Source organism: Notechis scutatus, chromosome 2 (genome assembly GCF_049901735.1).
Source record: "Notechis scutatus isolate UNSWTSFEM ecotype Mainland chromosome 2, rNotScu1.2, whole genome shotgun sequence".
Classification (NCBI taxonomy): Eukaryota; Metazoa; Chordata; class Lepidosauria; order Squamata; family Elapidae; genus Notechis; species Notechis scutatus.
This window is the reverse complement of record NC_142010.1, coordinates 159,512,958-159,538,442: the sequence shown is the minus strand read 5'-3', so window position 1 is coordinate 159,538,442 and position 25,485 is coordinate 159,512,958. Positions and strand designations below refer to the sequence as shown.

At 41.6% G+C, this 25,485-nt stretch overlaps 1 protein-coding gene across 3 annotated transcripts in view; it reads right to left on the bottom strand.

Annotated features, from left to right (window-relative positions):
- Positions 1-25,053, bottom strand: part of PNPLA6 (patatin like domain 6, lysophospholipase) — a 103,067-nt gene extending 78,014 nt beyond the window's left edge. For all 3 annotated transcript variants that reach the window (XM_087957094.1, XM_026679667.2, XM_087957095.1), the window contains exons 1-6: positions 24,979-25,053; positions 11,154-11,235; positions 3,819-3,906; positions 3,621-3,703; positions 3,391-3,485; positions 2,036-2,176 (exon numbers count right to left, since the gene is read on the bottom strand). In XM_087957094.1, coding sequence (XP_087813220.1) covers positions 2,036-2,176; positions 3,391-3,485; positions 3,621-3,703; positions 3,819-3,906; positions 11,154-11,192 — 446 coding nt within the window. In that variant the 5' untranslated portion in view covers positions 11,193-11,235; positions 24,979-25,053. The remainder of the gene's footprint in view (positions 1-2,035; positions 2,177-3,390; positions 3,486-3,620; positions 3,704-3,818; positions 3,907-11,153; positions 11,236-24,978) is intronic.
- Between the last annotated feature and the right edge of the window lie 432 nt (positions 25,054-25,485).

Here is a 25,485-nt window from a genome sequence, read left to right as displayed (position 1 = left end):
TTGCTATCATATCTTATTTAACTCTATTTAGTGCCAGCAACTGTGATAAAAGGCCAAATAAAAGTATTACAAATTGTTTCAGCCTTGTCCATAAAACTGGGCAAACTCAATTGTGGAACTAATTCCCAAAAGCAATCCTTCTCAAGTTTGAGTTGTACTTGAGATTCCTAGTAGTGGTGCATTTGTATTCCTCCTTTTTCTTCTTTTTTCCCTTATGCCACAGAAACTAATTCTAGAAAAAATGATTAACTAGCTCTGTACCCGTGCTTCGTTATGAAACTATGTGATCGGGCTTAGTTTTTGGGGAGGAAAATAAAGGAAAAAATTGTGCCTCTGCCTACCAGCATCCATTGGTATTCATCTGGCTAGCGTCCTGTCAGTGTGTGAGAGATTTGAGGGCTGTTTGGAAACTGAAACATGGAAACTATAACAATATTTGCTGTGTGAGCAAGGAGACAGCAAGGAGCCTGGGCAGGACTTAGCTTAACTGTTCTGTACTAAAGCTGGTTGCTGCTGTGAAACTAAAACTGAAACTCAACTCCTCTACTTGTGTTTTGCATTTGGAACAGATTTATTTTCAGGTGGGGAAGGGGAGTAGAACTCCTTTACATCAGAGTGCATTAATAATAATATACGAAATACTAATGCTCTGATGATCATTTCGAAAAATCCTTTCTTAGTGAGCACCTAGAAGCCAAGAGGAACATACGTGCCAAATTTCAAGTTTGTAGGCTTTAAGGTTGTGGAGATTTTGTGATGATGCATGAGTGGCATTTCACTTTTATATATATATATATAAAAGTGAAATGCCACTTTTATATTTACTTTTTATATTTACTTTGGGATTAAATATTAATGAAATTAGCTTCAAACCTAATCTTGAAAATCTGCCAGTGAGAACTCAAAAGCTATGTGGACTTAAGAGCTGCACCACATTTTATCTGACTTATTGAGGGCCACCCAATAAGTAGGTGGCACTGAGACTCTTTGGGAAAAGGGAATGGAAGTTTTAAGGATGAAATTGGTGCCTTGTGTAAGTTTTGTTCATCTAGTCTAGAGAAAACCTGATGTCAACTGTCCCACTAAGTCATCTAGCAAAGAAAAACTGCTGTTTATTTTTGCCAAGAGTTACACTTTACTGAAGCTCCACCCCCACCTCTGTAAAAGTCCAATTAGGTGCTATATTGTTTAGGAAACAGGTACTTGATTCCCAGCTCTGCACATCAATAGTTGACAGTGGCTGTCTGAAGATTCTGACATGGCTCAGCTGGGCTTCCATCCCCCCCCTTTCTTCTTTCCCTCTCCCCTCCCCTCCTCATTGCTAATATCAGGCTGTCAGCTCATGAAGCTTGGATAGGAGAAATACAAGCCATGACACCTGATTCTAGACAGGAGGATCAATTATTCTCCAAGCAAGGAGTCAGAAGATACCTACCATTCTTTTTAATACATCAAGAGTTCAGTGCTCCCCATCCACAAATTGGCCATGCATTTTTTATTATTATAAAATAGTAACTAAAAAACCCACCCAGTCCTTGGGGTCTCCGGGCAATAGGATAAATAACACAAAAATGGTGAGGAGTGAATAACAGCAATCTCACTACATGCTTTGAGATCCTACAGCAGAGAATCTTTGTGGTGATAGTTACTTTATGGCAGGGGTGTCAAATTCATGTTGTCATGGCAACATCACGTGATGTATCGGGACTTTTCTCCCCTTCACTAAACTGGGTGTGGACTTGGCCAGTGTGTGACACATCTGGCCCGTGGACTGGGAGTTTGACAGCCCTACTTTATGGAAAAGACTAATTTAGCAATACCATTTTGGTCAACATGCGAAATTGTGTTTTTCTAATTGACCCTTCCTCAAGATAATCTAAAGAAATGCTAGATTATAAAGAATAGAGTTATATCACATCTGGAAGATATCAAACCAGATTGTTTTGCATAGTGCCAGCTATCAAGGCACTTCAGTTTCTAATAACTTCCATGCAAGCCTCAACCTCAGCTAGTATACCTACATATATATACACACCGCACATTCTTTAACATGTAGAGTACTTCAGAGGGGAGATGAGAGTTGGCCACATCAAACTCTGTGAGATCAGCCTCCAGAACAGATGGGGGTGGTTCCTTCAGCTGAAGGATTGGCAGCTCCTTCTTGATACGCAGGATTCTGAGCACAGAAAAAAAAACACTGAGATTTCTTCAGACAGTCAATTAGCCAGTTCCCTCTTGGAAGAGAACAGAGATGCTTCTACCAGGAGAGACCACAAGCCACTCTTTCCTCTGTCCTTCTCCCAAGCAACCAAAATAATGTTACAAGCAGGGGTGGGATCCGACTGTGTAACTACCAGTTGGGTGATTTTACGTTTTGCGTGCTTTGCACACATGCGCACCTGATGCATGCTGTGCGCACATGTATATCATCAGCATCTAGCTGCCTGTACTGCTGAGCAGCGCTTGCGCGCAGGTGCGCAGCGATTGAAAAAGCACTTTTCTCCTGCTTTTTCAACCGCAGCTGTGTCACGCAAAGCAGCTGCGGTTGAAAACGCAGGAAATAAAGGTCAGCTAAGAGCCCGGGCGGGCAGGTGGGCCAAAACAGCAGCAAACATAAAACTGGTTCTATGTATGCTGTTTGTTGCTTTTCAGAGCAACTGGTTCTACAGAAGTGGACAGAACCGGTAGAATCCCGCCCCTGGTTACAAGGATCTTCTTTCCATTTTGGCCTGAGCTCTATGACACTGTACCAGCTTTTCATCAGGAGGCCTAAGTTTAGAAATAGCACATCTTATATTACTAGCGTGAAGATTGTATCCAGCTACCACAAAGAACTTGAGCAATTTCCCTACTGCACTTCCACATTCCTAGTCTCCCTTATCTACCATTCTTTTTTCTTTCCCTAACCCTCATTTTTGGCCCTCATTGTTGTATTTTTTCCTAACTGGCAGAACAAAAAGTGATTCAGATAAATATCCAGAACAGCCTACCCTAAGCACATACATTTATTTGTATATTTGTATTAGGTTGGAGAAGTGAAAAATAGTTTCCTTTAAAATGTCAATAAGAAAGCACAGGAATAATTGTTTATTTTCATAACTGGGAATTTGGCATAGTTTTGAAACATTGGGAGCCAGATGAGTATCATAAAATATTCCTATTGTACATATTATTTCAGAATGCAGGTTCCCTTGGAAGTATTCCAGTATTTTTTTAGAACATTTAAAGATATTAGATCCTGCGTCTGACCTAGATTGACTTCATTCAAATGTTCCCCTTCTGGGCAAAACTCAAACATCATGGTTCTAGATCTCCAAAATTCCATCAGCTTGTTGGGAGACACCCCTTCATTCAGTCAAACACTTTCCTCTTTCTGGCTTGTCTGCTCACTTTTTGGCAATATTTAGCATCTTGAGCTTCTTTTTCATTCGTGGCCGTGAAGCAGACATGGAAGTGTCTACAAGAGAGGATGTAGATTGAGAAACCTGCCAAAAAAAAAAAAAATGATGCGTTTAACGAAGAGAATCTGCTCCCTAGAGACTGCATCATGCAGCGTGCCCTTCAAAGTAGTTCGGCATACCATTTACATGCTCATTTTGGTACTGTGATTTTTTTATTACCTTACGCATAATCTTCCGTCCATAAAACAAAACTTTATCCCGCTTGCGAAATCGATATTTTGGTTGCTCTTGAGCCTGAACCTCTGTAGAGAAGTAAAAGAAAGAGACTAGGAATCCAGCAGGATAGGACCAAATTAAACCAAATAAAAAGATACCCTGTGGGGCATGGTTTCTCTTCACCATCAGAAGAGAACTTACTTTGAAGATGAAACCGGTGGATCAATATCAGTACCAAAGCAGAAACAATCAATACCGAAAGCCCAGTTCCTATCACAACTCCCAACACCTGTGGAGAAAATTTGATTTCCAATTGATATTAAGTTTATGGTTATCAGAAATATGACAGACAACAGTTTTATTAGAGAGATGTTCAGGGTGCCTCCATCATTCTTTGTGGAAACCAGATTAAGAGACTCTTCTCTTCATAGCAGATTCCAACCTTGTGAAGCCAACAGGATTTGAATTTATACTTTACTGACCAAAAGATTACAAAAAGAGGATTTTTATCACAGACTACCATATTCTTTGAAGTATAAGACGCACCTAGCTTTTGAGGAGGAAAACAAGAGAAAAAAAATCTGCCTCTGCCTCCCAGCAATTTGCCTCCTTGTAGCAAACAGCAAACAGTCTGGTCAACTTCAGCACAGCCTGATTAGCACAAACAACTGATTGTCGGCCTTTTGATGATCAGCTGTTTCAGGCTGCAGGAATCACCACTGCTTATTGCCGCTTTTGTGTGCCCCATTTTTGGCCTCCACATCCCGTTTTCAGCCTCCACATGCCCCATTTTCAGCTCCCACGCACCCCATTTTCAGCCTGTTCCAGGCAGCGGGGATTGGAAAAGGTAGAAAATGGGGCATGTGGAGGCCGAAAACAGGGCATGTGGAGGCCAAAAATGGGGTGTGGAGGCTGAAAATGGGGCACACAGTGGTGGCAATAGGCAATGGTGATTCCTGCAGCCTGAAACAGCTGATCATTGGGAGACCGATCCGACTGACAATCAGCTGCTTGTGCTAAATCAAGCTGTGCTGAAGCTGACCAGGCTGTTTGCTGTTTGCTACAAAGAGGCAAATTGCTGGGAGGCAGAGGCTAAAGGGTGGGGGGGCTGAGGGGTGAGAGGGGATTCGGCAACATTCGCTATATAAGACGCACAGACATTTCCACCCACTTTTGGGGGTGGAAAAAATGCATCTTATACTCTGAAAAATACAGTAATTAAAATGGACCACGGGGCAAATTGTTTCTAGTCATGGAACAATTTAGAGACTGCATTCAAAAAGACTCCAATTGCTCAACATATTCGGTGATCCCAAAGATACAAAAATTCCAGCCCAGGGTAGCAAATTTAGTTGTATTTAATTCCTGCACAGCAGATGAAATAAGCTCAGAATCTGAGTTTGAAAATCAGTGCACAATCAACATACCTCAGTACTAATGGGGAATTTTAATTACCGGGAGACAAACTCTGCATCAAATGGGAGATCAAACAAGTTTCTGACCAATCCAGCAAACAACATTGTCATCCAAAAGGTAGAGAAGGGAATTAGAGGGACAGCTCTACTGGACCTTCCTTTACCAAGAGAAGAAATGATAGAGGTTGAAGTTGCCAGAATTTTGGGGTGAGAGTGGAATTCAATATAATGTAAACACAAACAATAGAACACAATCAATCCAGTGTTTTAGACTTTAAAACAGATGATTTTCACAAACGTAGAGAGAGCTTGAGAAGATTCCTTGAAAAATATGATTATAAAAGCTCAGTCCCACACAATGCCACTAGAAAAGAAAATTAAGAAATCCAAGAAGAAACCCACATGGTTGCACAAAGTTCTCTCTGATAAACTGAAAGACAAAAAAGGATAAGTAAAAAAAAATGGAAAGAGGGACATATAACTAAGGTAGAATACCAACTAATAAGCCCAAATATGCAAAGATGAAGTCAGGAAAGTGAAAGCTCAGAATGAAGTAACACTTACAACAAATGTCAAGAATAATTTTAAAAAGTTTCTTTCAACATATAAAAAACCCAAGAAAAATAGTCAAGAAAACAATTACTACTATTAGGAGAAGGTGGCAAGGAATTGGGAGAAGGTGGCAAGAAAGTAATGGGCAGTAGAGAAAAAGCAGAGAAGCTTAATTCATTCTTTACATCTGTCTTCACGCAAAATGAAAATATAACCCAACCTACCAAAAACATAACCATAAGCACAGACTAGGAATGCAAATTAAAATAAGCAAGAAAATGGTAAGATAACACCTGCCTACTCTAAACAGTTCAAATCACCAGAACTTGAAGTATCATATCCCAGAGTTTGGAAGGATCTGGCAGACATGATCTCAGATTGAACCCTAACTTTCAATGAAAAGCAGTGTTGGTGAACCTTTTCGGCACCAAGTGCCGAAACGGGAGCATGCGTGCGCATGCGGCAGGAGTGCCGGAGACCGGAAGAGCAGTTCCCCAGGGTGCATGCTCGTGCTGGGAAGCTGAGCTTCTGGTTTCTAGCATGTGAATGTGCACTGGCTACCTAGGCTTCTGGTTTCTAGTGCGCATGCGCGTGCGAAGACCAGCTGGTCGGTGTACATGTGCACCTCAGGGAGCTGCTCTTCCCTTTTCTGGTGCTCCCATGTGTGTGAAGATTAGCTGGCCGACATGCATGCACACGCCAGAACCCAGAACAGAAACAGGCGACAGCTGTCATGCCCAGAGAGATGGCTTTGCATGCCACATCCGGCACACATGCCATAGGTTTGCCATCACAGTCCTAGAGCACCAGATACTACCAGAGGACTGGGAAAGAGCTTGATCAGTTCCCATCTTCAAAAAAGGAAAAAAGCAGGTCCAGGAAACTATAGACCAATCAGCCTGACATCAATAATTAAGAAGATTCCGGAAAAGATAATCTAGCAACAGATTTGGATAATCTAGCAACTAGAAGCAAGCAAAGTTATAACCAATATTATTTCATTCTTTGACAAAGTGACTAAACTAGTGGACAAGAAAAATGCTGTGGACATAGTGTATTTGAATTTCATTTGACAAAGTAAATCACAACCTAATTCTTGATCAGCTAGAAAAATGTGGGATAGACAGCATCACCATCAGATGGATTTGTAACTGGCTAATAAATCACACTCAACTTGTAGTCCTTAATGGAACTACATCTATATTTTAGTTTAGTTTAGTTTAGTTTATTGTCATTGCACCTTGTACAATGAAATAAAATACCATCTTCAGTGCACATCATGACCATGACCATTAAAATAAACACAAACACACATCCTTCACCCTCTACACATTGAACCAGAAACCCCCAACACCACACCAACACTGCACTATACAGCAGAATTCAAAAGAGCTACTGCCCTGGGATAGAAGCTGTTTTTCAGCCTAGTTGTCCTTGTTTTTAATATTCTGTACCGTCTGCCAGATGGTAATAATTCAAACAAAGGGTTCCCAGGATGAGATGGATCTTTGAGAATGTTATGAACTTTCTTAAGGCAGCAGGAGCTATAAAGCTGTTCCAAAGAGAAGAGAGGGCAACCAATGATCTTCTGGGCAATGATGTTAACCCTCTGGAGTGCTTTCCTATCTGCCACTGTGTAATTGGCAAACCATACAGAGGTGCAGTAAGTTAAAATGCTCTCTATGGTGCAGCAGTAGAAGGTCACCAGCAGTTTTTCATTCAGTTGTTGTTTTCTGAGAAGTCTCAGGTAGTATAATATCTGCTGGGACCTTTTGACCAGTGCTGCAATGTGAGCACCCCAGGTCAGGTCCCCAGGTCAGAGTCCCACCACTGTTGTATCTTCTGAAAATTTAGCAATAGTATTACTAGCGTGAGTAGGAATGCAGTCATGCACATAAAGAGTATAGAGTAAGGGACTCAACACGCAACCCTGTGGTGTACCAGTGTTAAGAATAAGGGCTGAAAAAGTATGATTACCTAATCTGACCCTCTGTGAGCGGCCAGACAGGAAATCCATAATCCAAAGGCAGGTTGAATTAGAAAGTCCAAGGTCCAGAAGTTTAGACACTAGTCTATGTGGAAGAATTGTGTTAAACGCAGAACTAAAATCCACAAAAAGCATCCTCACATAGCCCCCCCCCCACTGTTCTAGATGAGTCAGATCAGTGTGAAGAATGATGGCTATAGCGTCCTCTGTAGATCTATTTTTTCTGTATGCAAACTGGTGTTTATCAAATGTATGCGGAAGACCAGAAATAATGTGCCAGGAGACCAATTTCTCAAAGCACTTCATGATGATATGGAGGAAAGTAAGCAGTGTGGTGCCACAGAGTTCTGTTTTAGGCCCTGTCTTCATAAATGACTTAGATGAGGGAATAGAAGGGGGACTCACCAAATTTGCAGATGACACTAAGCTGGCAGGAATAGCCAACACTTCAGAAGATAGGCTCAAGATCCAGATAGATCTTGGAGAACTTGAATACTGGGACTTATCTAATAAAGTGAAATTCAATGTAGAGAAAAATAAGGTTTTATACTTAAGCAAGAAAAACCAAATGTAGAGATTAGATGAAACCTGGCTTAACAGGAATAACTGTGAGAGGGATCTTGGAGTTGTAGTGGATGATCACTTAAATATGAGCCAACAGTGTGTGACAGCAGCCAAAAAAGCCAATGCAATCCTAGCAGAGGTGGTATTCAGCAGGTTCTGACCAGTTCTGGAGAACCGGTAGCGGAAATTTCGAGTAGTTTGGAGAACCGGCAAATACCACCTCTGACTGGAGATTTTACAGTATCCTTCCCTTGCCACACTCACCAAGCCACACCTATAGAACCGGTAGTAAAAAAATGTAAATCCCACCACTGAATCCTGGGTTGCATTAACAGTGAGGGAGAATCAAGTTCATATGAAGTACTCGTACTGCTTTATAAAGTCTTAGTAAGACCACACCTAGAATACTGAATCCAGTTTTGGTCACCACATTATAAAAAAAGATGTTAAAATTTTGGAAAGAGTTCAAAGAAGAACAGCGAAGATGATTGGGGCCTGGAGGCTAAAACATATGAAGTTGCAGGAATTGGGTATCTAGTGAAATGAATAGAAGGATTACGGGTGACATGATAGCAGTGTTCCAATATTTGAGGGGCTGCCACAAAGAAGAGGGGGTCAACTTATTTTCCAAAGCACCAGAAGGTAAGACAAGAAACAATGGATGGAATTTAATAATCTGGAACAGGGGTGTCAAACTCAATTTCATTGAGGGCTGCATCAGGGCTGTGTTTGCCCTTGTGGGACGAGGGTAGTGGACGTGGCCAGCTCAACATCAATCCTGCTGGGGCACCTGAGGTGGCTCCAGTGCTCTGCCAGCGAAAACGGGCTCCCAAGCTGCTTCCAGCTGCGACGGCTTCCTGCAAGCCTCTACCAGTGAAAACAGAGCTCCTGTAACCCTCTGTCAGTGAAAACGGAGCTCCGTTTTTACTGGCAGGCACCACGGGACGGTCCTTTGCTGTTTCCAGGACAGCCCTACAGACCAGATCTAAGCACCCCATGGGCTGGATTCGGCTCCCAGGCCTTGAGTTTGACACCCCTGATCTAGAACTAAGGAGAAATTTCCTAACGAGAACAATTAACCAGTGGAATGAAATTGTGGGTGCTCCATCACTGGAAGCTTTTAAGAGACTGGGCCCCCACTTGTCTCCTGCTTGTTCCCCTGGGATAGGCTATTCTCCTTTTCTAGTATTTATTTTACTGTATATCTGTGCATTTGTTTTTTGTTGCCTATCCATGGGACCTCACCACGGAACTGCATTTTGCTGGATCAGTCCCAGTGTTCAAGTCTGTCAAGGTGAATCATGAATTACGAATCTATCATCTGAAGTGTTAGCTGTTCCTCCCCAGCTTGTTTTCATCTGCAAATTTGATGAGTCTCCCTTCTATCCCGTTATCTAGACTATTTATGAAGACAGAATCTTGCATGCTTCCCTCCATGTAGATGTAGTTTGGATGAGGACCACTCTTTAAGTGTGGTTGGTCAGCCAGTAGCAAATCCATCTGGTGGTGGTATTGTCTATCCCACACTGTTCTATCTTACCAAGAAGTAGGCTGAGGTCAATTTTGTCAAATGCCTTATTGAAGTCTAACTAAACTATGTCCACAGCATTCCCCTTAACCACCAATTTAGTCACTTTGTCAAAGAAGGCAATAAGGTTTTGTCTGGCATGATCTGTTTTTGACACAGCCATGCCAGCTTCTATTAATTGTCTTATTTGTTTGTAGGTGCTCACAAATGTGCTGCTTGACTATTTTTCCAGGATCTTCCCAGGCATTGATGTCAAGCTGATTTATCTGTAATTTCCTGAATCCACTCCCCCCACCCCTCTTTTTTTTGTAGATGAGAACTTCTTGCCTTTGAGATCATTGCTTTCAAAATCCACATGTCCTGGAGAAACAAAAGAGTAACCTACATCAAGTGGAAGCTCATCCCCCATCATCTCACTGTGTTGGCTTTAAAACCCAACACAAGGGAATGATTTTATTATATAGGCCATGTCCACCCAGCTGCTATGGTATGCTTGTTTCCCTCAATTTTCTGCACTGGCAGAAAATAATGCCATCCTCAATCCTGTCACTCATTGGTTTTTGATTTCTATGTTACTTCACTACAATGCTTATTACGTGAAGTACTTTCTGGAATAATTAAATGCTGCACAGAAACAATAACCAATACACTATGGCATTGCCCTTAGCTTTTTCCAGGGTTGCATGTTATTCTTGTATTCACCATTACCGTCTGCAAAAGGAAGTTATTTTATTCCATAGATGGCAGCAACCATTACATGCTGAACTGAGCTTGGCTCACTAAAAGCTTTTCCTCCCACCCACCCCCTCACTATGCTGGTGTGGAGCTGATCCTCCACAAAGAGCTTGAAATTGGAAAGTACAACCGTCATAACCATTGCATCCTGCAGTGGAGAGAATGGAGCAGGCCTTGAGGGAGCAGGGCCACAGCTTTCAGAAACAAAGAATGGCAAAGGAAGAAGCAAAACAAATTAGCATGCTTTATGGTATAGTTAATATCAAGGTGACTTTCTCCATCCTAGGCTTTTTGGATGTACTGGACTACAGACACCATCATTCCAAACTACATAGTCCTTGGACATGTGGTTTGCTAATTATTGTAATTATTTGAAGGGCACAAGGATGGAGATGAGCAGGATGTACTAGATACTATGTTCCATACATGCACTAAACATTTCATTGACAAGAACCATATTGCATTAATTGTTAATTGCAATACAAAGAAGTAAGCCAACAAGTGGATTTTTGGAAACATAAACATGCAACTCATGCTTAAAAGCAAAGTGGTCTCTACATGGCACAAAAAAGATGCATGATGGACAGCTAAGCATGCACTGTTTACTAAGCAGGGAATGATGAAAGGCACATATAGAGTACCATTGGGTTTTCCTCTTGAGAAAGTCTACTGAGCAAAAGGAAGAGAGAAAGAGAGGAAGAGCAGGAGAAAGTAGATGAGCAGTTATCCATTAGTGAAAAGCATGGTGGCTATACCTCTTCCTCCTTCTGTGGCTCCGATTCACTTTGCCCCATGATGGCTATCGACTTTTCTTCCTAGCCTAGTCCATGAAGGACCTGCAGGCAAGAGAAAAATGCATATAGCTCCAGGATTATATATATATATACTTGCAGTGATCAAGTTCAGGCTGTCTCTGATAATTGGGAAAAAAAGTTTGTCTATACAATAAAAAAAAAAAACCAGACTGAATTTTCTGCAGTTGTTAATTATGGACTAACTCTAAGGACTTTTTAATACTCTAATATGCTGTAAAAAGAGCCACAGAAATAGATTTCAAAAATAGATTTGAAATATTTGTCAATATAAATTATTAACTTCAAAAAGCAGATAAGGGGGAAAAACAGTAAATAAATAAATAAATCCGAGAAAAACGTAAGAAAATTTGTATTAATCAAAAGCTGCCATGAAGGCAATTAATCTGAATGAATCAAACATAAAAGTCAGATGAATCTATAGTTAGTTAATGTCAGACTTGCCCCAGTCCAAACTCTTAGGAAAGAAAGATCCTCAATTCCATTTGTTTTTGGTTTTTTTACTAAAAGAAGAGTCCAGGTAGAAATAAATTTCCAATGCTCAAAAGATACAGAAAGTTTCCCCACATCACAGCCCTCCCCCCATGACCAGTCTGTTGTCAGCTAATAAGAGCCCACCTAGGCGTTTTGAGATCATTGAGATGTTCACATTCTTTCTCAGGGTGCATGTTCCTGGGTGCTGGCACAAATTGGTTCCAAGCTCTCTTGCTCTTCATCAAGCTCACATTCCCTCCCCCTTCCAATTTCCCATCACATACACATGCATGTTGATTGCCCATTTTCTGTTAGAGTTTGCAGCATAAATTCAAGTCCAGAAAACACAGAAGACTGACTCAACAGGATCATTAACTTCTTTACAAACATAATAACATGAGTAAAGTTTACAATTTGTAGATTCTTTCAACATAACATAAGCAAAAACACAAGCAGCAGCAGCTCAGAGCAGATATCTGTTTCAGTTTTAATTCTCAGCAAAAGTACACAGAGCAAAACCACACCCAGTCTGTAAGTTCCCATTGGCTGGTCTGTTGCCATGCTTACTCACTTGCTGACTTTGTTAACCATGTCTCTGCCAGTGAATGAATATACTGTGACATTTCCCCCCTGCCATGTCCCCCTCCTCCCTCCTAGACTTTGATAGCAGGATGTCAGCAGAGTGCCAAGCCAAAAATGGCACATCTGACAGTTATTTTGAATTCAGTATATATTACATTTCAAGTGATTTAGAAAAAGAACAGAAAAATAACATACTATTTATTAAGGTTGTTCAGTGCTTCAAATTTGAAGGCAACAACAACAAAAAAAAAAAACATTGGAATATGGATGCACATAGCACTTTTCTGTAACATCTGTTATATAGCAAAAATAATATTTAGAATGTATTGGATTCCAATATGTTATATATATATATATTATATATATATAATAAGGACTCTCAAAACAGCATTTTGTTAGAGTGCAATAAGAGTAAAGCTTCTTTAAAACACATGTTTTTACATTGTCCTATACTTAGTAAATTTGGGGAGAAAGTACCATAGTAGACTATATAAATATGACTGGAACAAAAGCTAAATTTTCAGAGAATCACATTCTCTTGAACAACCTATGTACTACATGGAATTTGACAACTGAAAAATATAAATGATTCTGCCTACCCTTACTACTGTATAGTTAAAAGACTCATATTGCAACTTTGAAAAAAATAAATGAATAGCCCCATTTACTCAATGGATGAGTAAACCTGACATTTATGACATAGACATTTTATTGACAATATAATAAAATGAGAAACAAATTTGTTCAAAATACAGTACGTTGAAATTGTTTAGGTTATATAAGTGAATTATAAATTAATATATAGTTAAATATTATTTACATTAGATATATACGGTAATTATAACTGCTACTTCTCATATTATAGTTTGCTTTTTGTTCTGTATTGTATTTTTTCCACATTTTAAAGTATTATTCATATGTAGTTTTTTTCCTTTGAGGATGTATGTATTTGCAGTATAATTAACTTTGTTTCTTTTCTTTCTTGCAAGTATTTTAAAACCAATGTAAATAAATAATAAAATATGTATGTCTTAAATGCAATTTCTTAAAATCAAACTTTTTTTCTTGGGATAGCACAGCAGTTATGTGAGTCCAAGAAAAGATGCAGTTGCTTTTAAGACTTGCAAGTGGGATGCTATACAACTGCCCCATATATTCCAAAATATATATCAGAATAACAAAGTTGGAAGGGACCTTGAAGGTCTTCCAGTCCAACTCCGTGCTCAAGCAGGAAACCCTATACCATTTCAGACAAATGATTGTCTAATTTCCTCTTAAAAACCTCCAGTGTTGGATCACCCCAACTTCTGGAGGCAAGTTGTTCCATTAATTAATTATTCTAACTGTCAGGAAATTTCTCCTTAGTTCTAGGTTGGTTCTTTCCTTGATTAATTTCCATCCATTGCTGCTTCTTCTGCCTTCCAGTACTTTAAAGTATAAATTGACCCTCCCTTCTTTGTGGCAGCCCTTGAGATATTGGAACACTGCTATCATATCACCCCATCCTTCTTTGCACAACTCTATTATCCATAATACTTCTCTAAATAATAGACAAAGTTATTGTAACATATAGTAATTTGGCTTCCACAAAATCAGTCTTCTTATTTTCACGGCTATTTCAAATATATTAAAAAAATTGATTCAGCAAAGCAGCTTTCAGCAATTTGGGGATACCACAAGACTACACAAGAAGGGAAGGAAATGCAACATTTACGCAATCTATTTGATTTTTTCCAATTATAGATGGGAGTAAACCAAATGGTAGCAACTATAATATCATGCTGTGGTAAAGTTAGATTTGGACTTGTAAATACCTTAATTGCTCTCTCTTAAAACCTATCCATTCTGATCAGTACAATGAATTTTCAATGAACTACCGTGTTTCTCCAACAATACGGCCTCCACCAATAGGAAGCCCCAGCATGATTTATTGGCATAAAATCAAATTAAGCCCCTCCCCCCAAATTAAGGCCCATATTAAACATGCGAAATGGGGGGGGGGGAATGGTGGGGGGGGGCCTTGCCGTTAGGAAGTACTTTGTTGCATGCCCGGATATGGTGCTGCCTGCGTTGGTGGAGCACTTCATATCGGGAGACCTTCCGCCACCGTTGCTTTCCCTTCTCCCTTGCTGCCGTGGTGTTACAGCAACCACGTTTGGCGCAACCACGTGCAGCCAGTCAGGGCTCCTCCCTGCAACCGGAGCCCTGGGGAGACACTTGGCTTCAGGCGCTCCTGTGGCCGCCTTCCCTTTGCCTTCAAGGGAGGAATGTACCCTCCCCCAAGGAATGGGTTGCAAAGACACTGTCTCTCGGCCAAGCCTGACCTGCAAGCATGTACAGGTCAGGGAAATTGCGGGAAGGCGTGCACGGGATCTCGGTGTCAGGATTACGCAGTCCCCCAAGATAAAGACCGGATTCGCACACAATCATGGAGGCCCCAGAGGCGCCCTGCTCCGTAACCTCCAGGGCCGCGCAGGAGGAGCACCTAACAGGCAACGCGAAGCGACTATTCCCGCTTTTTCCCCGCCTTCCTTTTCGGGGGTTTTGAAGGCGAGAAGAAACTTCACCGCCCCCCCCCCCCGCCAACTTTCCACCCCAAGGAGGGCTAACTTCAAGAAGCGTCGCTGTTGCCAAAATGGGTTGCGTGTTTTACCTCTTCGGCGCAGCTCTGGCTTGACTTCAGCTCCCGCACCACCGCGCCGGTTGTCACCTTGTCCCGCAAGAGCAGCTGCAAAGCAGCTGCCATCCCCCACCGCCTAGAAACTAGAGGCGCCGCTTCTGCAGCCTTTCGGGGTAGGCGCGCAAAACGCGCCTCGCTGCAGCCCCCCCGAAACCGCCCTGAGCAGCAGCGAGGTAGAAGGAGGTTTGCACCTCTTTTCCTCTAATGCGTGGTATTTGCTTTCCGAGCGAGGCCCGGAGTTTGGCCTAGAGCCGGTGGTGCGGCGGTGGCGGCGTGATAAAAAGCGGGCGGCCTCTTTCCCTCTCTCTCTCTCTCTCTCTCTCTCTATGTATGAAAGAGCTCTCCTAGCTCGGAGCGTTTGGCGAAGCACACAAGTTTCGCAGTCGGAGAGGGAGGCAGCGGCGAAAAGGACGCGGCGGCAACGGTAGGATGCTGCAAGTCAGGACCTTGCATTGAAGCCCGAGGGGCACATAGCCACCTCCCTCCAGCCCACCTTGAGGAATTGCCTTTTGTTGTTGGTATACTTGGCTTCAGGAAACACCCGTGGCTCGCTTTCCCAGCTCTGCCCAGCTCGCACGGCTCCGGCGTGGCCCTGATGGGATGAGCGGAGGTTTTTAAAATAATTCGCTTTACCTTCGAAGGCAAAGGGAAGGCGGCGACAGGAGTGCCTGAAGCCAAGTGTCTCCTCAGGGCTCCGGTTGCAGGGAGGAGCCCTGACTGGCCGCACATGGCTGCGCCAAACGCCGCGGCGTTACAGTAACGCCGCGGCAGCAAGGGAGAAGGAAAAGCAACGGTGATGGAAGGTCTTCCGAACATCCAAGCTGTCGCCACCCGCCCACCCAAGGATGCAAGGGGGGGGATTAAGTCACCCCCGAAAAGACGGCCTAGCCGGTTTTTCGGGGGTCAAAAAAAAATAAGGCCCGGCCTTATTACGTGAGAAACACGGTACTAAATGAGGCATTGCTCCTGAGAATGTTCTGACCAAATCTACACTGCTGTTTCTGGCAAAGACTAGACTCATGTAAATGGTGACTGTTTAGATGATACGCAAGATGTGTGAAATAATTATGCTCATTATGAAACTCTTACTGTAGAAAACTGTATGTTATTTATGGTCATGTTTTATAAGCAAAGTAGAATCAACCAAATTACTCATTTTTATCCATCCGTATACAGGTAGCCCTTGACTTATGACCACAATTGAGCCCCCAAAATTTGTTGTTAAGTGAGATATTTGTTAAGTGAGTTTTGCCCCATTGTGTGACCTTTCTTGCCACAGTTAAGTGAATCATTGCAGTTTTAAGTTAGTAATCCAGTTGTTAAGTGAACCTGGCTTCCCCATTGACTTTGCTTTGAGAAGGCCACAAAAGGTGATCACATAACCATGGGACAAAACAACGGTCATAAATATAAACCAATTGCCATGCATCTGAATTTTGATATGATCATAGGGATGTTGCAAAGGTTGTAACTTTGAAAAATGGTCGTCACATTTTTCAGTGTTGTAAGTTTGAGTGGTCACTAAACAAACTGTTGTAAGTTGAGGATTACCTGTATTTCTGGAAAACTAAAAGCAACATCTGTATTAAACTTTTATCCAGAGTGGCATTTCTACAAAAAAGGTACATTATTAGGGGGGAAAAAATAAGAAATAGAAACTAGATTTGAGTAAATTTAGCTTCATAAGGACTTTCAAAGTTTTTTTTAAAATCACACACAAACAAGCAATTTCTCACATTATTAAATAAATCAATATACAATATAGCAAACTATATAATTCATATCCAATGAAAATTATAGACAAACTGAGTCTACACATTAGTAGAAATGATAGTTAGTGACAGTCAGGGACAGTGATGTAAAATATATATGCTTAGACAGCCATACCTGCAAAATCCGAAATATTTGATCCCCGATGGAGATCTAGCCCGGACATGGGCTCCTGTTCTATTACTGGATCTCTAATCTGGAAATAGAGCACACATATAGGAAGACACATTGTTTTGCAAAAACAGTACTTACCTAAATCTAGGTAAACATTGGATAAATATTAGTACTGCACAAAGCTGTCAACCAACAAATAAAACTGTTCAGGCTCCTCCCTTGAAAATAACTTAGCCTTCAAAGAATATGCCCTATGTAGTTTTGTTCAAGGGATGAACATTTATGGCCCACATTTGTTTTTGATTTTTCTGAACCACTGTGGCTTCGACAAGAGTGCTTAACTGCAAGAATAAAACTATCCTTCCTGCAAGTTGAACAATATCAGGAACTTGAGCTACTGCTGCCCAAAGCTGAAACAATTGCTTCACTCTCTGGGTTTGTAATCTATCCTATTCTTAAGAAACCTCCTCTTTAGGCTATAGGAAACAAAGAAGATAAACAGAGGTTGTTTATTACCCCAGAGAGTAGCTGCCCTGGCCACAAGAAGGAAAAAACAGGAAATTCTGAAGCAGTCTGATAGCACCTTTTCAGACTAATAAAAACATAAGCACAGGGGGAGTTTTGCTTTCCAGGTAGTTTCCATTACAATTTGTATAATACCTTGTCACTTTTAATATTCAGTGACGCAACCGGTAATGGCATGTGGGAATGACCCTGGAAGGGGAAATACTGCCTAGGACCGTGATGGCGAACCTATGGCATGCATGCCACAGTGGCACGCAGAGCCATTTGTGCAGGCAGGCGAGCCCCAACCAAACTTACCTGCATTGCTCATGTGTGTGCCTCCCAGCTGATTTTTTGGCCCATTTGAGGCCGTTTTTGCCCTCCTGGAGGTTCTGCAGCCTCGGGAGGCTGAAAACGGACCTGTTTCAACACTTCCGGTATTTCCATTTTTTGGCCTCCTGAGGCTAACCCTAACCCTAACCCTAACCCTGGACCTGGTCCCCCCCATCTGTTGACATGTGCCTTTGCGACCACATTGTCTGTCATTACCAACATGTAGCAACCTGCTACCCTGCTCCGGAAATGCTTCAGGGCTAGGAAAATGGCCTTGAGCTCTAGCCAATTTATCGGGCATGCCATGTCTACCTGAGACCAACTCCCCTGGGCTAATTCACCAGCTAGATGGTTCCCCAGCCCTGACGATTGGCATCTGGGTGAGCAGGATTCTGTCTGGTTCCTTGAATGGATGTCCTCTCCAGACTGCCGGAGATTGCCACCACCTGAAGGAGCGAAGGATCTGAGGTGGAACCTGAACCCTAATGGAAGTGTGGCTGGTTCCTGCCCATTGAAATGGGAGCAGGAACCATTGAAGTGTCCGAGCATGGAGATGGGCCCACGGGACGATGCCAATGCAGGAAATCATTTTCCAGAGGAGCTTGGACAGGTGAGACAAGGGTACTGTGCACTGCCATTTAATCTGGAGAATGAACCCATTGAGCTCTCCCTGCACTCTGGGGAGAGAAAGACCTTGCGGAGCGATGTATTGATGATCGCGCCATGATGAAGTAGCCTGGTCGTTGGGAAGAGATGGCTTTTCTTGAAATTGATAGAAAAACCGTGGTCTTGTAGGAACTGCAGCGTGATGTGGAGGTTGCAATGGGCAGAGTGAATTGATGCCAAATGAATCGGTTGTCGTCCAGGTAACACTGGACCCTCACAGGTATCGCTCAAAGCGAAGCCACCAATACTGCCAAGATCTTGGTGAAGACCCTGGGGGGTGATGAAAGCCCGAAGGGCCTGGTACTTGGAAATGTTTGTTCTGGTAACAGAAACGAAAAAACTGGCGGTGATGAGGCCAGATAAGGATATGGAGGTATGCCTCCGTGAGGTCTATGGAAGAGAGGAGATCGCCTTCCTGAATGCTCTCTAGAATTGAATGCAAGGTCTGCATTTTAAAACACCTGTATGGGATGAACCTGTTCAAAAACTTGAGGTCGAGAATGGCTCGCCCCCCCCCCCAAGGCCTTTGGGATCACAAAGAGGCGAGAGTAGAAGCCTAGCCCTCATTGATCCACTGGAACCGGCTGTATGGCTCTTATGTCCACAAGGTGTTGGAATGGCCGATTCCATCAGGGCCCGTTTGGAACTATCCCTAGATATTGGGCAGCAAACAAAAAATCTTGGGGGTGGAAAGAGGAACTCAAGTCAGAGATCCGACCTCACCATCCTGAGCACCCAGGCGTCCAATGTTGACTCCTCCCATCTGGAGGCGAAGAAAGCCAAATGACCTCAGATGGGGGGGGGGGGGAAGGGCATTCACTTTGAACTTTGGAATGAACAACCTCCTCCTCCTCGAAAGGGCCGTTTACTGATAGTCTGCTGTTGCCTTCCTGCAGCCTCAGTTTGTTGTTCCTGGTGAGGAGGGAACGTTCTCTGGCCCTGAGAGAAACGAGTGTTGGACCTGGGTTGGAAGGGTTGGTAGTATGGCGCGGGATGATACTCTGATTTCTTCCCCGAGGAGAGAATCTTTCTCTTGTCCCTGGTTTCCACCAAGTATGGCTCCAGGGTGTTATGGTATCTTTTCTCCGGCAAATGAAACGGAGGCAAACTTTCATTTTCGGTGGGAATCAGACTGCCAATTTCGCAGCCAGAGGAGCCTCCTAGCTGCCATCAAGGAGGCCATGGCCCTTGAGGCAAATCTGGCTGAATTCAGTATAGCGTCCACCATAAATTCTGCCGCCACAATGATCTTATTTAGATCTTGATATGACCTAAAATCAATGGCAGGTAGCTGATCCTGCAGCTGGTGCAGCCAGCACAGCGATGCCCTCGTTAAAAAGGGAACCAAAGAAATTCCTTCCACCAAGCGTTATACAGCTCCCATCTACAGATGCACACAATTGCTAAGGCATATTTCTTGGCAGCAAAGAAAGGTGCAATAAAGAAGATAGCAATTTTTAAGACTTCCAGTGGCAATTCCGTCGAGGACGGACAGAGACCATGATCGTGCACAGCTTCGATCTGTGCTTACCTTGTTGTAAGGGTCCCTATGGGACTGAACCATCAGACCCACCTCAGAGGGGTGGGGGAAGAAGGGGAGACCGCCAGCTGGGTTGAGGGAGGACGCATCTCCCCTCCCTGGCTTTGTATACTCCCCTGGAAGACAGGGAGAAGCGGCAGTTTTAATGGCTGCCCTGAAGACAGGAAGCTACCAGGACCTAAGTGTGTGCTGGAGAGGTGAAGTGGTGAGCATCGTGTATCCAGACAAGAGAAGCTGAAACTTTTATTTTAATAACCCTGAAAAGCAGAAAGAAAGATTCCTCACTTGAGAGTACAACAGCGGCGAATAGAAAACAAGAAGACAATATAAGGTAAATAAAAATCTGGACTACAAAAGAGCTATAATGAAATTAAGGATGGAATGGGAATAATATACAGAACCTGGTATTAATTAGGCATTGGATAAAATGTTGAACTTGCTTGGAACTGATTATACTTTAAAAAAAAGCCAATGGTTGAAATGCTTGAAAATTGACATTAATATAATTGAAAAAAAGGGGAAAAAACTTTGAAAAGTGGAAGTGATATAGAGCGCCACCTAATGGTACAAGGCATTTTTTCCTGGATGACTTTATGGAAAATTACTGGTCTGTTAAATGTGTGAATGAGAAAAGACATGAAATAAAAGACTTTAACATAACAAGAACCCCGGAAGCTTAAAAGAAAAAAGGGGGAGATTGCAGCAAGAGGACAAAGGAAGGCAATATATTAGGACTGTTGGGGGTTGGAAAGGAAACAGAAGAACCAATAAGAAAAAGAGATATAAACGGAGTCTCTTGGCAAGGATTACAATTAACTTTAATAAAATAAAGAATAACACAATTGATTAAAGAATGGAAGAAGCAAGCAAAGAATTTAAGTTGGAACTGCAAACTGTGAAAGAAATGATAAAAGAAAGAAGGGAACTATTGGACACACTGGTAGAAAAAGTAATGCAATTTTTAGCAGAACAAAGGAATTCTAGAGAGGAGAGCTAAAGGAAGAGGAAAACAGCCAAGATGGACATGAAGATTCGGAGACATTGCCAAAAGACACAAAAGGAACTAAAACTAAGACATTGACGACAGAGATAATAAATAAAAGAGAAAAGGCTCCCAAGAGTAAGCAAAAGAGGAAGAGGCTGTACAAGAAGAAATTTCAAAAAAGAGAAAAGGAAAGGGGGGGAAGAAAAATGGGGGACTGCAGCTGGAAATAAATGTAACAGTAGAGGAAAAAAGAGAGATAAGGAGAAAACTTAGTAAAGGGAAAGCTGGCTAAAACTAAGAGAAATGACAAGGCTGAGAGATTTAGAGATAAGAGTTAGATATAGCATAAAAGGGGGATACCACATGGGAATGTATCTTTGTATTTTTTATTAGAAATGTAGACTGGGGAGATTTGAAGTTTATAACTTACTGGGAATTACCTTAAGATTATTAGATAATTATAGATGAGAAAAATGAAGATGGAGTGAGTGATATTAAGAGGGTTCTATTGTTATTAATCCTTTCTTTTTATATATATATATGCATATTCTAAAATATGCTAATGACTAAATGATATAAGGAAAACAGAGAATATGATGACGGGTGAAAATCTGGTATTAATTATGTTTAAAAAGTGTGAATTAGGGCTATATAAATAACTACAGATTGAAAGTGGTCAAAGGGAAGTAAAAGGGGAAACTAACTCTGTTTTTATTTTATTTTTTTATTTTTTTTCTTTCTATTTCTATGAAATAGAAAATACAATTGATTATACAAAGGATATAAGAAAATAGAAAATATAATGAACTGGAAGGGATTATGTGGGAATGTAAAATATTTATAGTGAATGAATTATATTATAATCAAAAGCAGGGGAATGAAAATTTATTAAAATTCTATAGGTAAATTTTGGAAATAAAGAAAAAATATGAAATGATTATATGAATATCTCTGGAATAGATATTATATTGTAGATGGGGGGATATTCCATGTGGATCCTAAATGTATTAATCTTACTTTACTTTCACTAGTTTTTTCTTTCACTGACTAACTATATATTGGTCTTAAGAAAGTTATAGTTCATAACAATACATAAGGTGACATAAAATAGGTGGTAAGCTGAAAATGGAAATAATAGGGGATAAAGAATTGAAAATATATGTGAGGATGAAAAGATTTTGATATTGAATTAATGAATTGAAATATGAAAGGGAAATTTATCTAAAGATTAGTCGAATGGATAATAATTGGAAGTGATATTCATTAAGAAAGTTGAAAGTGTAACTATGACTATGTATAAATATTGTAATCTGGCACGTGAAGTTGTTCACGTGAAGAGATGTGTAAAAAATAAAAATAAAAAAAACTTTGGGGAAAAAAGAAGATAAACATTTTTTAACTTCTAGATATTAAAGTCTGAGCAAGCTTTCCCAATGGATGCCCCTAGTTACGTTCACATAAAGTATCTGGTCAGCATGGTCTGTTGCATGGTCTTTACCTATTTATTTGATTTATATAGCTGTCCATCTCAACAAATTATTTTGGGCAGCTACAGAAATCAAATAAATAAATTAATAATGGCACTAATTTGGCACTTTATAATGGCACTAATTTGGCAATTTAACACTTTATAAAAGAAGAGAGTCAGTTTGGTGTAGTAGGCATCAGGCTAGAACGGGGGTCTTCAAACTTGACAGCTTTAAGACTTGTGGATTTCAACTCCCAGAATTTCTCCTCCAGTCATGTTAGCTCAGGAATTTTGGGAGTTGGAAAGCTTGCCAAGAATACTGCAGGGACCTGTCTAGGCAGTCTCCAAGAATTGGACATAATTAAATGGAACAAAACAAACAACAAATTAAAATTCAGGTTAGTAATAAATATAAAAAGAGCCTGAAGTGTTTAAGTAATAGGCATAGTTCCTGCCTGGTTGCTCAGTGGTGTTTTTTCCCCTCTCATTTACCATATATAGCAGTTTATTACTATACCCTGTAGAAAGTTAGTACCCACCCCTCTCCTAGAAGAATGAAATATTCTAGGAAATATTAAAAAGGCAGAATATTATATTTCCCTGGATGAGAAAAGGAGAAACGTGTTTTTAAAGACAAAGCAGCTTCCAGCAGCTCCCTGCCCCCCTCTTCAGCTCCAGCAGCTCCCTGCCCCCCCCTTCAGCTCCAGGATGATGGGATTAAGACACGGCCCTCAGGACATGATAGGATTAGCCATCTACCCATCTCACCACATGGCACCTGGGAAGATTACATCACCCAGCAAGATTCAACCAAGCCTAGGACTCAAGACACCCTACAAAGTTACCCCTGCATGGTCCCTGGGAGTCTGACAACCAATCAGAATACATTTCTTGCCACAGGAACAGGAAGCAAGTTTAAAGCCCAACAGAGAGTATAAATCTCTCTCCCTCTCTCACCCATGTGCTCCATTTTGCTCAGGACTTCAAACCCCATGTGGTACTATCCACCATTAAACCATCCTTCCAAGCAGTCTCCATGTTTCCAGTGTCTTTCTTCCCACTTGGAACTGAACCCAGATGGACATTTCTTCCAACAACCCCTTGCATCAACATATTATTCTGAATGACCACAGAAGATAAAATAGAGAACAGGACTTTGGTGCTCTTCTCAGTGTGAATTTTGTTTATAGTTCTTGAAAATCTATTTCACAAATCCCTACATAGAAAAGGTAAAATTTTCTCTAAGTCAAGTTCAGCTTCTAGTGGACAAACTAGATAGTCATCTTGGCAACCCTACAGAAATGATTTGCATTCTTGACTTCTCACTCTAGCCTACAGTTACAGATTTCCTGATCTCCTGGATCTATAGAGATGTAAATCAGGTCTAATGTCAACCTTTGAGCAAGGTTGTCTATTCCCCAAATATACCAAAACAAAACTCATATGACAATACATTCCTCTCTAGCACTCTCCATTAAAACTTAATGGGACATCAAAGAATTATACCTGTTCTTTAACAAGAAAGTAAAAACCAATTCATGTTAATGATAGATTTACTAAGAAACAACCTTGATCTTAATTGAATGGAAAATATCTTGCTGGCACAGATCCAGGCAGTTAAGCAATTCCAGTTGCTTGAAATACCTGTCCCTACTCTTAGTTTAAAGTCCCGCACGGTCTCTCTCTTAATCACTCTCATATATCCTCCCCACCACCAATGAGACTAACTCAATTGCAGAAGGAGGCTGGCATTGGTCAGCTTGAGGCACCAGATAGGAGTCAGAAACCTGCCTTATCTGGGGCTTATCTCCCCTCTCCCCCCCAAAAAAAAATCTTTGTCCCAATCTTGGTTTTGTTGCCTTAGCTTCACTCTCCTCCCCAATGACCCAAATTAGTTTCCTTCAAGGAGGACTCAAACACTTATTGAAAGATATTCCCTTTAACAGAACTGACCTCCTCCTTTTGGCTGCTCCCACTCTGCAGATGCCTTTTATGTGCTTACTGCCATCTTTCTTAACTTTAAGTTCCAAACATACATTACTCTTCAATATTGTATACATCTGGAATATATTTACAGCAAGCACAACTGATAAACCAAATAATGAGAAGGAGCTTGTCTTGGCCTCACCCAGAACAAGTGACAATCTTTGTCCAAACCAATATGTAATTTATTAACACATTAGGAAGAAAGTTGGAGCAGGCTCTGCTGTCCAGGGCTCACAAATATGTGGCAAAAAGAGAAAGCGAGCAATAATGAAAATAAATACGACTACAGGGATGGAGGTGTGGGGTAGATAAGTACAATTTTCTTCATACCTGAAATTTTATAGCTATTTTTCTGATTCACTCCTGCTAGTTGATATCATATCTTGTCTTACACAACTCAACTTTTGCCCCCAAAATCCTTGCTCCCTACTTTCTACTTCCTTAATTTTAATTTCTAATAACAGAAGCTGTTTCAAGCCACCCATCATGCCTTTTTGTTCTGCTCATATTTAAAACGTTCAGTTTTCTGAGAAACGAAAGATACACTCTACACATGCTCAGAGACACTCTTATCCCTTATACCAAGTGCACGAGATAGGGCTGGGAATGTTAATGAAGTGTACTCTTTCTCCCTCCCTCCTATTCTTACTTCCCACTCAAACTCACCCATTGATTGCGATCGCAGCTACGACCAGCGAGACCGCCCTTTGCCCATCCCCGACCCCAGCGGCGCCTGGAAAATGACGCAATTAGGCTGCGTCACCACCGCTGGAGCCACTCGTTTTTCTGCGGCGCCCGCAGTTGCTATGTGAAGGCAATCTTTTTAGCCCTGCAGCGGAACGAAGACGCGGACACCGAGGACCGGGAAAACTGCTAACCTTGAGTCTCTGGAGCAAGTTTTACCCTGCTGCACATCTCGACTTTAGACAGAGCGTGCTTCTGATGAACTCATGCCTCCCCAGAAACAGAAAGATAGCCCCCAGCTGCAAAGGCAGTTTGGAGTTGTTCGCATCAACTTGTCAAGGAAGGAGAGGAATGGTGAAAATTTCAGCCACAGTAACATAGCTGAAGTATTTCGCTTCTATCCTACGAAGGACAAGCTGCTTAATGGATCTTTCTGCCAATCGACAAGGTGGGCTATACTGCAGCCTTTCCCCCCAATAGCATAGTCGA